The 14,359-nt window shown below is 41.2% G+C and overlaps 1 protein-coding gene across 1 annotated transcript in view; it reads right to left on the bottom strand.

Moving 5' to 3' along the window:
- The window catches only part of b4galt5 (UDP-Gal:betaGlcNAc beta 1,4- galactosyltransferase, polypeptide 5), a 30,898-nt gene extending 17,009 nt beyond the window's left edge, over positions 1-13,889 (bottom strand). Inside the window, exon 1 of the mRNA XM_062392572.1 lies at positions 13,254-13,889. Within this exon, the coding sequence (XP_062248556.1) occupies positions 13,254-13,359 (106 nt within the window). The 5' untranslated portion in view covers positions 13,360-13,889. The remainder of the gene's footprint in view (positions 1-13,253) is intronic.
- Positions 13,890-14,359: the final 470 nt, after the last annotated feature.

Here is a 14,359-nt window from a genome sequence, read left to right as displayed (position 1 = left end):
ACAAATAAATGTGGAAAAGAGGAACAAGAACCCGCATCAGATGGCTTGGCCCCCACTGAGTCCTGATCTCAGCATCATGGAGTGTGTCTCTTCACATGAAGGACAGACAACACCTTTACCCAAGTAAAGTATACAAATGTTTTTCGCCACACACAGTGGTTAACTGGTGAACATGGTGTATTTATTGAGTCAGATATATTTGTGTTTCTCGCTCAAAGACTCCTCCCACTTAAAAAAAAAATTAATCATTAGGGAAATCTGTATATCTACAAGTTCAGTATTTAAAAGTATCTGTTGTTCTGCTGTTTATGCAAAACTATTGTCACTTCTCCTTTCTTGTAAAGAAGAAGCGTAAATGCGAGGGATTATTAATCCCACTCCCACCATGATTACTCTGCCCTTGCTAGCAAATTTCTCTGTTCTCACTTACTGTGGATCCCCGTATTATGGTTGAGGGGCTAAGGTAGTTGATGGCCATCTCTAGATCAGTTTTGGAGTGGCTTTCGTCACTTGTCTGACATAAATTACTGATACACTTCATACTCCTCGGTCAAATTTTGTTTGTATTTTTCTAAATGTTGAAATATGTAAAGACTGGAAATATTCCCCAAAAGACATTTCTTCTTAATTGTCTCCATTATATGGACTATTGGATAGCTGATTACTTTCTACAGCTTTATACAGACAAAAAATAAAAAAGTGCAAGTCTGCCTCGGCTGGCACTGTCTCAGAGGTGATGGCCCTTTATCTTCTTCTGTTAAACCTCCTGCCTCTAATCTAGGTATCTCTACTCTAGGTATTGCTACTAGCTGAGGAACGCTGCTAAAATCGTATTGTTTCCATAGCTAGCAAGAGGAAGAGGATTAAACCTGCATTTAATTCCTCCACCTCTGATGACTGTAATTCACTTTTTTGCCTGTCTCAGCAACACATTGAGAAGAACTGCTTACTAGTGGTTCAAAATGCTGCTGCCAAGCTTCTGACCAAGTCACCAGACGGGCTTATGTAACACTGCTTCCAATTCCAAATCAGGTTCAAAGATGCTTGTTGTTACATTTGGAGGCTTGCAGGGGAAGGCACCTGCCTATCTTAAAGAGCAACAGCAGCCATTTAATTCCAGTAGGAATTTGAGGGCCTCTGATCAAGATTTTTGTTTTGTTTTTCTCACTCCAGCGTCAAGAGAGAAGGAGACTGTGATTTGAGGTCACAGCTCACAAACTTTTAAATTATCTCCCAGTGGATTTTCAAATTGTCGATACCATGGACACTTTTCAATAGCTTTTAAATTGCCCTGTTTTTGTCAGTTGTATTTTGTTTTTATTTCATTGAGAAGCACTTTATCATGACTCATCTGCTATATAATTACTCACCCACCCAATAAGGAAACAGGTGAAATGATAATTACGCATAGTGGGTCATAGCTTTCAGGTTTTGCCACTGTTAAAAAGCGTTATTGATAAAACTTTAAATCTCAAACATTCAAAACTAACAGAGCTGACCGAATCAGACGCATAAAGTAACGTTGATGAGGAAAAAGGAGGATGCAAGTTTTTGATTCCGCCTGGTTAGTCAAGTTTTTGCCAGTGGCTCTTGGCTGTTGTACTAAGTGGGCCTGCAGGTGGTGGTGAAGTACCTCCACCATCTTCTGCTGTTTGGCTTGCAAGTCGCAACCGCAGCACTTAAAGTATTGAGACATTTAGTCGTGGGTACGGTGAGCAGTGATTGATTCCTGCAGCGGCTCCGTCATTCCCTTCTGCCGGCCCACTTCAGCAAGCTTTTTATTTTTGGCAGCTCTCCAGAGCATTCTTGTGTTATTGCAATCGCTCAGTGCACAGGATTGGTAATACACAGACAGGCACACAAACACACATGGGTACCTGCCATACACAAAACACACACACTCACACACAATACTGCCACTGCCTATTTTCTCCAGCTCGCCCTATTTTCCTATCCCCGCCCCTAGCAGGCGGATGAGGTCTCCTCACAGCTTGAGGTTACTCCTCTTGACTGAACAAATGGGCCAGAGCAGGCAGCTAGTATACCACTGCACTACCACAGTGGCTACATAGCTGAGCAAGGTGCAGAAAAAAAATACACACAAATATCTCTCAATGGATTTCTGAATCTATGACAATATCTTGATGTATTTCTACATGCTTACCTGACTTAAAAGTATCAATATCTGCAACAGCATCTATTCATTCTGTGTTTGCTGCAGGGGTTGTATCTGATTCATAGTACAATTGTTAGATTAAAACATGTTCTTTAAATGTGGGAAAAGTGTTTTTATGGTATCAGGCTTTAAGCCATGTACCGCAGTACTCTGTTTTGTTATAGTGCATGTATTAAATAATAATATACACATTAATTGAAAAAAAAAGTTTGGTAACTGCAGTTGGTGCAGTTAACATTTCATTAGACCAGAGTTTTTGTGTTAATTCCCTGAGCGTTATGTAAACAGCTCAATGTGGAAGTAAAAATGATTAACACATTTAAAATTAGCTACAGATTACTATATGCCACCATGAATCCAGGTCACACTAATTGAAAAGCTGTTTATTTGTTTCTTTCGCTGTGCATAAACAAAGGGCGATAAAGGGTTTTGACTTGTAGTGTGGGATTTGAATACAAACTGGTTCCTGGTGGGGAGCCCAAAAAATGGTAAAAAAGTTGTTCTAAATTAGAAAATAACAGCGATGAGAATGGCCTCATTTAATCTGGTATAAACCAATTGAAACAAATCTAGGTTTCTCATCATCATCATCAATTTAGTCTATTACTTGTCATTTCTTTGCAGTTTGAGCCTTTTATTTCCTCCAAATACAGATCTAGTAGATGGTGTCACATGTTTGCAGTTCACCATCTAGCCTCTAATTTTAGAGGCTATACTCAAGTACTATTTACAAGATGCTGGTAATTATCCAACACTTACTTTGCCTGATCATCATACAGTGGCAATCAGCTCCAGCCACAGCTTTTATACCTATCTCTGCTGCTCCTCTGGGATTTTATTAGAGAAGCCTTTTTAAAGCAGCTCAAACATGAAGTCAGTTCTGTTCTGATTGTTTGCATTTGCTGCTTTGGTCTCCCTAAAATGTTGATGTGGATACCTGAGATCGAGACAGGTGTGTGATAGAAGCTATAGCACCAAGATATCCCCAAACAGTGAGGCTGCATTGAGACTGACAACATACGTCGATCAAATGTTTAGCTTCCAAGTCCATTTAAAAAGAGACCACTCCATTGGTGGGATGGGGATATCCCCATAGAGGGATCAGCTAAAAGACAAAAGTGCAAAAAGTATAGCCTGGGACACACTGCATCAAAACCAAAGCTGCTATGACACTTTGATAACAATGACACAACTTCAACACAGACTTGCTGGTCCATATCACATCCTCACCACAGCACTTGCAGTTACAACGGCACACCAACACAGCCCCAAGGGTTTTATTAATTCAGTGCAATATTGAGTCAGAGCCTTTCCCCCCAGTGTATTTATTGTGTTTTCAAAAATATATTAAATAAGACAAAGAGATAATATTCAATGTCTGAAAGATGATGAGAATCTAAATAAATTATAGATCAAAGCAAAAGTATCTGTCATATGGATCATTTAGATTATAATTATATTACAGTTTGGTTTCTGGAGTATTCATAGAGTTTCCACACTGGTGCTGAAGAGAGCCCTTCCAAGACATTCCAATGTACAAGATGGAGGCCAACAGTTCTATGGCAGATATAAAAGCTCAAATAAAGCTTCAGGAGACTGAGTTAGCCAAATCGAGTGGATTTGACAACAATCAAGTCTTTCGAGGAAGGAAATTCCTTTTATGTTACTCTCCCTCCTTCCTGGGTTCAATGTAAAAAGACAGTAAATGTCAACATCCTCTCTTGATATAACTGATCATACCACTGATGCTCATAAGCTTCAACTGAAGTCTAAAATGTATTTTTCCATGGAATGAGGTCTGCAGATTTTGTCCTCTATTGCCTAAAACAAAATCACAGTTTTTGGAGGGTTCCATTCATAGTGTGTATAGACATTGATGGCAATCAATAAAAAAAATAATGTTCGTTTTCAACATTGTTGTTTAAAGATAGTTTGAAAAAACATTATAAATATGTAGCCAAAGGCAAAATGTTGTGCATTTAAAAGCACTAATTGAGAAAGAAAAAAAAAAATGTTTAACTATCCTGCGATATATAAAATATCTACTACTTCTTAAAGGGCATGGTTGGTTGGCAATGTGAAATGATTTATAAATATATACAATATCATGTAATTCAGTTAATCTACAAACTCATAATGTCTATTTGAAAACAGCAGGCTGTCTGCACCTGTCCAGAAGTAAAGTTCAGACAGCCTTTCATTTAACACTTATTTTGGGCAAACATTACAGCAGGTGCTGTCAACACAATCCTTACAATCTCCACCCATCATCCACACAGAGATCAATGTTGCCTTTTGGATTGAGCCTTTCTGGCATCATCACACAAGTTACAGATCGACCGCCCTAAACCACATGACAAACGTTACCACAGTAACCGTTTCAATAACAAAGGGAGGCCCAGACCAGGTCAACAAAGACTGGGATTCTCCTGATGGGTGATTAGATTACATAAATGATTAGTGCCTCACCACAAGTCCTTCAGTCCGCCCCTGAAATGACTAACAACCCTCCACCTTAACACTCAGTCGCACCATCTGTCTCTGGTCAAATATCCAGACTACAGGTGTTGGACGAGGGTCATCTTACAGTCAGCAGCATAAGACTAAGAATAAGATCTCGTATTTTTGCTGAGCATTTCTACTCATAGACCAAACAGGCTTGAGTTACAGTTGAAGCATCTACATCAGGACGACAAAGTTAGATTTAGAAAAGCTATAGTATCAACATACCAACATGAAAAATGCAGAAGCTAACAAATGTGTCAAACTCTCATTAAATAGAATAGTGTAGCTTTCACAGATCACCTGACTAGGTTAAAAATAAAATACACCAACAAGCAATTTAACGCACAAATGCCACGGATAAAAATAGATAAAGTGAGGCTGCAGTTCCCACCTTGGGGTTGAGCATGAAAGAGGAGTCATGTCAAGAGAAGTAACTTGATAATATTCAACACTGTTTTACCTTGTGAAATGCAATACGAAGTTGTTTTCTAACAGTGGCTATATAATCAATTAAACTGAAAAGGAAGATGAATTCATTAATAGTTCAGCACTGTCCAAAGAGGTCCAAAGCCTGAACAGTAGAGAACCCATTGAGCAATGTGTCTGCATTGTAGCATTTTAAAAGATAATTAAACAGATTGAAAAGGATTTGCCGTGGGTACACAGGAAATATTGTGTACACACACTGTCTTTTGAATTTCCCATGCTATTGTATGGAGGTGGTTATTTCATCAAATCAATGAATCAACTAGTTATTTATTGAGCTTCGTTCTACCTAGCAATTAGACCCTACCTTTGTATTAAAGCTAAACAAATATGTTCTTAGGGATTGTCTTTGACTTAGTTGAATTACATGGTCAATCCCTTCTGAAGCCACAAACCCAAATTGCTCTACTCTGTGACGTAATGCTGTGATGCAAATCTATCCAGTCTGAACAGGAGACTGCCCATCATGTTTGCTTGTATACGCAAGTAAATATTTATGCATCTGCAGCAATAGGTGCAAAGAATTTACAAAGCATATGTTGTCACCTTTTGCGTCAGACTAATCTCTTGTTTTCTTCATTTGGCTAAGGAAACTACACATATCCAAAAATGTACCCAGAACTTCCCTTAAACGTAGGTTTAAAGGTTCAGTGAGTAAAAATTAGGTGAAAGGGATCTATTGGCTAGTGTTGTTTCATTTGTATGTAAAAAAAACAATATCTTGACCCTAGAATTGGCCCTTTATATCTAAATACTTTATATTGAGATCCGGAGCTGAAGGCCGCCATGTTTTTCTGTAGTCCAAACTGGACAAACTAAACACCTTTTGAGTTCTTATGAAAACTCAAGGCTACCATAGGTTCTATTTCACGTTTTGAAGGTGAGGGTGAGGTAAATGGTATTCAGCTGCAACATACAACTTCACCACTAGATGGGACTACATTTTACACTCTGAACCTTTAAATGGTCTCCTACATTGTATACAATGTATAATTTACAATTGCAAAATTTATATGAAGATTTTAGTGTCTATGTTGCAAAACACAAGGAAAAATGTTTTTACTCTCATAATCCAAACACTTTCATGAACCATGTCCTTTTTAGGTATTAATGTGTCTGTGTATACAGATAAGCCATATTTGGACTGCGAGTTTTTGTGTGTGATAGGGGGTAGCTAGTAGGGTAAGGGTATCACATGGTCAATGAAAGGCTTTAAAAGGATTGCTCATGCCGCCGACTGACTCACTAGGTGCAATGACCTCCCACTCTATTGATGTTTAACTAAATTCCTTAGTTAATAGAGTATTAAGAGTCACATGTCCCTGGACTGTGCACTCACAGTTACAGCACTGAGAGGTAACAGACTTCCAAAGCAGGCAGATTTATACAAGTGTTAATGGTCTAAACGCAGTAGACGGAAGAAGAAATAACAAATTTGGAATTGTTTATTTAACTAATGTGACATGTGTTGTTCTGACCCATCAGCGGTAAAGAGGAAGAAGAACCTTTTGAAGTTATTTATACTTGATGTGATGACCTGTTTGCAGTGTACAGATGTCCCAGACAAAGAGACACTGAGTGGCTCTGTCCCAAAAGGACTGTAATGACTGTTTCCTCTGGGAGTTGTTGTCACCCAGATCATCGTGGAAACAAGGATGGCATGTTTCTGTGGTTGCCTTGACAATAAAAAGAAGTCAGTCATGGATGGGAACAAGCCCTTAGGGAACCATGGCAACTGCAGTGAAAATGTCAAACGCCAGACCTTTAGTGCTTCAGCCAGAGGAATTTTGGAGATTGAACTATCCAGCTTTCCACGTTTTCCCCTCTTTGCTTCAGATATCAAATTTTGGAATTAATTGTTACTAATCAGGTGCTTTAAATGGCTGAAAAACGTATTTAACAATGTATATTATATATAAGTCAAACAAATGGGAACTTTTATTATTCATTGCTATGTAGCAAACTGGTCTGTTTACAATGGAATCTATTTTCTAGCAGTTTGGCAACAAGTTAATATTTCACCCTGGCTATCCCTAGCCTCTGGAAATTAGCCTGAGGAGGTTCACTGGATCTACCTAAATGGATGGATCAATTAAGGGGCAGAAGGAGTGTGCGAGTGTGTGTGTAGAGGGGGGGTTATAGAGTGGGCCTTGACAACCAGAGATGGAAGGCTTTAAGAGTTCCAGAGAAGCATGACTGCATTTATGGCCGCATCAGCACAAAAGCAGCAGGCCAAACAGGCACACATGGGCACAAGTATTGTCTGAGACACTAACCTGTACTTTCTGTGGACACACCTAAACTTGTATGCACATAAACACAAGCACAGTTGCAAATAGACAGAGCTATATCCACAGCAAGTGGTGACCAGCAAAGCCACAATTTTTAAAACTATAAAATTGTGAAGAACACCTTCCTAAAATGATATAGATAAACCATAGCAAGTAATGATTTGTCTTATTTAAAAAGTAGAGAGGAAATGTGGTTTGTTTATCTGATATTTAATCCATCTAGCATTATGAACAAAGTTCAATGTGCAGTAAATTAAACACTACACCTTCCTCCTAAACAAAGTTAATGATTTATAACAATAAGCCAACCAGGGCAACTGGTTCAAGCATCCACACAGTGATGTCACAAACACATGATAATCTCTAAACCAAGGCTAGCTATAGGTGGCTTTTCAATTTCCTTCTAATCCAAAGCACCGAACCACATAGCACCAAACATAATCTGTCTGATCTTTAAAAGCACCTTCTTACTCGAATGCCTCTCAGCTGCCAGCTGTTATTCAAATCATGATTCAAATGTACCTAGGGCAAGGCCGCAAGTCAATGTTGAGCTGGACACACAGTATTGCAGGAAGTGGCTGCACAAACAAATAGACAGTGAGGTGAACGGCTCTTACATGTTTAAACTCAAACACAGTGTGGTGGGTGGAAATGTAAATAGTGCTCTGGGGGAAAACTGCTTTCAATTAAACACACTGGACCTAAAGCGGCATGTCCAGTAGTAGCAATTTAAATGTAAGCACAATGCTATTTGGACTGAGTGATAACATAGAACACTGCTATTAAAGAAATGTCAAGGTACAGTATAGGAAAGATAGGCACTCACAAATCAAAAAAGCCTTGTCCCCTCCCATTTAATCCCTTGAAGCAGGGTAGGAAATCTTCAGACTAAATAATACATCTGAGTTGAAAAAGTGAGAGCAGCATCACAGGATAACACGCAATGACCGGATTCTAAATATTTTTGTTTTTTCTTAGATTTATAATACAACGTAAGAAAGCCAGGGCCAGACAATAATGTTAATCCTTAGTTATTTTCGAAATGACAGTTTGCTGGCACAGTGAAGCGGACCTGCCTGTACAGATTACACCTGCAGATCTACAATTATTTCCTGGCTGTAGGGGCAGGCAGTGTGCTTACGACCAAAGGTATCGACTATAATTTACTTCTGAGACGTGTACTTACTGGCAATCTCCACAACGGTTGTGTGAAAATGATGATAAAGCAGATGGGGCATATGCAGGTTTCAATAAACTAAATAGGAGCTGTAAGGTCACGTCTAAGCCACATGTCTAATTAGGAGCTATGTGGTTATTATAGCATTTAAGCAAAGGGTATACTGCTGTTAGCAAGTGAGGCAAGGGAGCAGCTCCTTGCCACCTTTGTACAGTTTGACCATCTATTGACAATAGTTCAAAGCTTCTTCACCTCCCTGTTGGACATTTCCATTCCTCACTAATTGTGTGTATGCATTACTTCAAAATCGGTTGCGACCTGAAAAACAGTCAACTCACTGTTCTGGCTGTCTTAAGATCACACCTCAAAACAAACTCTGTACATGCCAAGATACATATATGTACAGTATTAGCGACCAATATACATTAAGCCTTACACACAGACACACAACACCTCGACACACCACTCATACCGAAGTACGATCCTATGTTCTCCAGAGACAAACGGAGGCAACCTGGCTCCTTGCTCTCCCCGGACATTAAGGTGTGTGTGTGTTTGCATCTGTGTTCAAACCTATAAATAGAGTCTGTGTCTTCCCTACCTCTCGCTCCAGTGGGATCCTCTCATGTTTTAATTAAATAAACTGCTGCAATCAGGCCCAGCTGTGCCCTGCATCCCCAGCCTGCATCAGTCAGCATCAATGCTCAGGGGCAACACCGAGGCTGGGGGTGTCAGTGCATACGAGTATATGGAGTCAGGAAAATGGAGAGAGGAAAATGGAGGGATAGAGGCAGACATGGAGAGGGAGAGAGAGGGAGAGAGAGGGAGAGAGAGAGAGAGAGAGAGAGAGAGAGAGAAACAGACTATAAGCTGTGAAAATGGGGCATTCTGCACTGGAGCAACCTGGGTATCTTAAGAAGCTCTGCTCAGGTGTTCTGGATGGGTTCCCCGATGTGCAAACCAGCAGAAAGAAAGGAGCTCAGCTCATCGCTTCCATCCTTCTCCCTCCATTTCCTGCTCCCCCTCCCCTTGCCCTTTCCCATTTTTCTATTTACTGTCTGTACTCTTAAATATTCAGCTTAACCTTTTCTAATGCCCCCTCTCCTCTCAAAAATCTGCTAACATTCAAGGTGTTGTGGTAAGAGCACAGTTGTTGCCCATACTCCTACGGGATAATGAGATGTGCAGTATAAACTAAGGCTTTATAGGAAGATGGTATGATGCTGTTGCTAAAGCAGCTACTATGTTAATAAAGTTCCAGCTCTTACTTTTATTTTTGGCCTTCACTAGAGTGGCTTTGTATTATTTAAAAGGTCAAATATAAAGTCCTTATTTATCTCAAACTGCCTTTTATGCCCCTAAGTCGAGTCTCCAACTGAAACAGGAAATACTAGCTCAGGCATTTTTAAAAACTGAGGACTTAAAAGCCTATGTTCTTCTGATTGGCAGAACGTCTAGAGGCCCGCGAGGGGCACCATGCTCTGCACTTGTGAGCAGCCTTCTCAAAGTGTGGAGGTTGGCAAAGCAAACTGTAAAATTAAGTAACTAACTAAAGAGAACAAAACTGATTGGAAATGAACATTTGTCTAATCCATTCTCATCTGAGCCAGATTCTGATGCAGAATATGACTGCATTAGAATCATTATTAACATCTAAAACAGGACATCTTAGTCAAATATTTAGGCCCATTACCTGCTTATTGTGTCACATACTGATGGATTTAGTCTTTAAATCTGAATTCGTAAAGCTATTTTTCAGATATATATAAGCCTCTGTTAAATGATGTACATCCGAGCAATTTGGTAAAATGCCGATTGAAGTATAAAACCTTTGCAAATAAAATGTTCTATTAAAATGTTACTTTCTATTGTCAAATAACTGTCCAATAAACCTGTGCCATGGGCTATTTGTATGCTGAAGCACATTAAATACCTATAATATTACTCAACTAGACTTTTGGGGCGAACAAGATGCGCTTGGAGTGGACAACTGTATAAAGAAATATGTGATGAGCAAATGTCAGATCTTTCTTGTGCAATGTGAACTCTTAATAGTTAATTCATGGAGAATGCAGATACGGTAAAATAAATGATTTACTTGCAACTTTGAACTTCAATCTGTCTTAGCGTGCTTTTAGAGGAAAATATTTTCCGTACAGAATAGTGGTTAAAGATACTTACTGGAAGTATTAGTACTAATTACTAGTAATATTGTCAGACAAAGATTACTCAATACATTTCAAATATTTCTTTGAAACATGGGACAGTTTTCTTTCTTCAATTGTTCCACAATATTCAGAATTCTGAGAAAAGCACCACAGAGACACTTTTTATGATTTAGGGAGGGCTAATTCGAATACTAATGCTGTGTTGTGGTATCAAATGATTTTGTTAACTGGCCCCATTTGCTACCATTTGCCTGTCTGGCAAGCCTCAGGTTCACTGGTGGAAGTCTGACCACAGGAGATGAAACCACAGCCAATGTCTACCCGTCAATATCACTACCAGAAAGTAAATCATACCACCTTATCTAAAACACACCATCTCCCAACCCCCAAATGATTTCCCTGTTCAGGCCTGCTGCTAAAACTAAGTAACCCGAGTGTAACAGACTAAACTGTAGCTTTTAGCAGCAGCAGTTGAACAGAACAGACGCCCTGCTCCTGGTTATCATCTATCATTTATGGACTGGTCCTGCTGGTGCTTGTTCTGTTTCTGAACTAACCCCCAGCAATCCACATGGCCATTCCAGTACTGCACTAGTCAACACCCAGGCGGATGGATAGCGGCTCTTAGTCAGTCACAAGACACCATCAATACCTGAGTTGGAAAAATAGGGAACAAGTGAATAAAGGAATTATTTTTAGCCCAGTCACTCAGCTACTTATTTGATCATTTGTTTCAAATTTAAGGGAATATTTCTTCCCCGTTATGGGACTCCCGCTGGCTATTCCTGTCAGTAACATTCATGTCACTAATTCCATATGAGAATTGATTCAATTATTGATCGGGGTGTCCAGAGCAGGTAAAAAGCGTGAATGAATCAATACCCATTTTGACGAGTAAGAGGGACGAGCTCTCTCTTAAAGGTTTTAGAACGACTGCACTTGTGTGACATAAAACACTATTTCACTTGCACAGACACCATTTGTTTCTACAATGACAGGCTCTCATTATTGGCTGTGACTGCTATGCTGATGGTAAACGTGTTGGAAAATGAAATGATTGTGTCTTGCTTCTGACAACCTGGGGCTATTAGTGTATTTGCCTCACACCTGATCCATGCCCTCCTGAAGTGCATGTTGTTAGGATGGGGGGGTAGTAGATAGGGTTTAAAAAATTGTGCGAGGAAGCCCTACCTCGACAAGCATGTCTCTTCAGCCGGCACCCAACGAGGTGATGAAGCACTAAACAAGGTAAATGTTGGAGTGGCTAATTTCCAACTGTATGCCAGTGTTTCCTCAAACATGTATTTGTGAACTTCCCTCTTCATTACCCAAATATATATATATATATATATATAGACTTGTCGCGGTATATATATATATATATATATATATATATATATATATATATATATATATAAATAAAAATATGAAGGTATCTGTCTTCTTACGTTTAGACATTGATCAATATTATCAAATCCAGCCAGTGGAAAGTCAATGCATATCTGGTTGTCGCAGAGTCAAGGACAGAACCTGTCGAAAGTCCACGTTTTACAATAGTCATTAGAGCTATTACTGGAGATAAGCTCTTCCTGTTTTGCTACAATAAAGAAGCAGACATTTGGACATCACATGGGAGATAATGATGCACACAGCATGAATTATTGCCCTCATGTGTCCAGGCTGATACAGGAAGAGTGGACCAGGGCCTGAGCTGGAGGACATCCAAGAGAGGATAGGGTGAGATACTCCAGATACACCCCTCCCCACAAACACACACACATATATACATACACACACACACACACAATGAGCGACAGGAGAAAGGGGAGGGAGGAGATGAGCCACATTGATGAATTATTGATAGGAGGGATTCAGTACATGATATTACCCAAATGCATGCGACTTACAGGCAGCAGATGGTGCAAGGAATGATTTGTCATCCCTCTGCTCAGGTTTCAATACAACCCGCTCTGAATGCTTGTGAATCCATGAGTCATAACGTGACCTCTGACAGGACAGAAACACAGTCACACAGACAGGGTAAGGCATGTGGTATGCACATGGGTGAGCTCGGCTAACGACGAGCCCAAAAAACCGAATCCAATACAGCGTACGTCCTCCTCCCCGTGGCCTCAGCTGTATGCTTTATAACCACAGCTCTCAGGCCTGCTAACATCAGTGTGATCACAGTCGCCATGATGCTCGTTAGAGCCCCTTTTATTAGCATGGTCAGGTACATGGATATCACCGGACTGAACTCTAGCATCCAGCTTAGTCGCATCATGGATTGGGGGGGCGACCGGGGCTCGGGAGAGGCGCATGGCCCCCTCGCTCGGGCTGCACCCCCGAGCCGATCTGTCACACATGACCTAACGGCCGGTACGAGCAGCCGTACACCGCCCAAAGCATTTCAAACAACACCAGCGCATTTTGATGGGTGGGGGACTCACCGATTCCGGGGGCGGAGTAGATGAAGTACAATGCGGTGGTGGACAGCGAAAAGAGGAATATGAGCCCAAATGACCTTCTCCGGAACCGCAGATGTGTCGGCATCATACAGGCAAAGCAGCGGCCAACACACGGGCACGTTTTTGGGGGGGTTGCGTTATCAGCGGCGACGATGGAGCGGGTTGTGTCCAGATGTCGGGGCAGGGGGGCCGGCGGTGTGCGGACGCTCCCGGTTGAATGAGCTGAGTGGAGGCGGCGGTCGGTTCTGCGGCAGCCGAGAGGAAACCAGGCGACGAGGAAGTCCGTGTATTTCCGCGACAGGTCGAGGGGAAGAGCACCTCCAGGCTTCAATCAAGACGACGCAGTATCCATTTCCGAGAAGGAAGGCTTCGGCTCTGGCTCGGCGGCGCACGTCCGGTGTGGAGACGGCGGGCGGTGACAGCAGCGCGGTCGGAACCTGGCCTGGTGTTTTTTTTTTTTTTTTTTTTTTTGGGGGGGGGGGGGGGGGGGTCCTTCTCGTCAGTGAGATACCATCGGGTCGCTCACACACTACGTCGCTGTCGGGTGCTCGGCCGCTCCGGCGGTTTGCCTGCCTGCCTGCCTTTCAGCCCTATGAATGGAACTGCCCCTCCGCAAAATGAGCAATACCTCGAGTGGGCGTCAACGGTATTCACCAAAAGAAAAAAAAAGCGTACGCGTTCGCAACAGCGTAACCTGGCGACCGAGGTTTCGTAGCCACGCAGTGAGAGTGACAGCCCCCCCCCCCCCCCCCCCTCACCGTAACGTCGTTTCGTGCAAAACATTTACGAAGAAAGACAGTTATAGACTAGCTGAGTAACCTGCAGTCATAATACATATTAATGAGGACGCATACAGAAATAAGCGTGCACCTTGGGGTAGTAAGGCCAGTGCAAGTGCATTATCTTAACCCCACTTTGATGAGAAGGCCCCTCTGACGACATCGACATTGAATCTTCTATGTGACATGGAAGATGATCTTTATGAACATGTCAACTTTAAGACTTAAATGATTGCAACCAGCCATACTAGCACTCTGGATAAGATAATCAAAAGCATATTTTCATATCAAGTTTTATTTTCTTGTTCC

The sequence above is a fragment of the Platichthys flesus genome, chromosome 7, assembly GCF_949316205.1.
Source record: "Platichthys flesus chromosome 7, fPlaFle2.1, whole genome shotgun sequence".
NCBI classification, from domain to species: domain Eukaryota; kingdom Metazoa; phylum Chordata; class Actinopteri; order Pleuronectiformes; family Pleuronectidae; genus Platichthys; species Platichthys flesus.
This window is presented reverse-complemented; position numbering and strand designations above follow the sequence as displayed.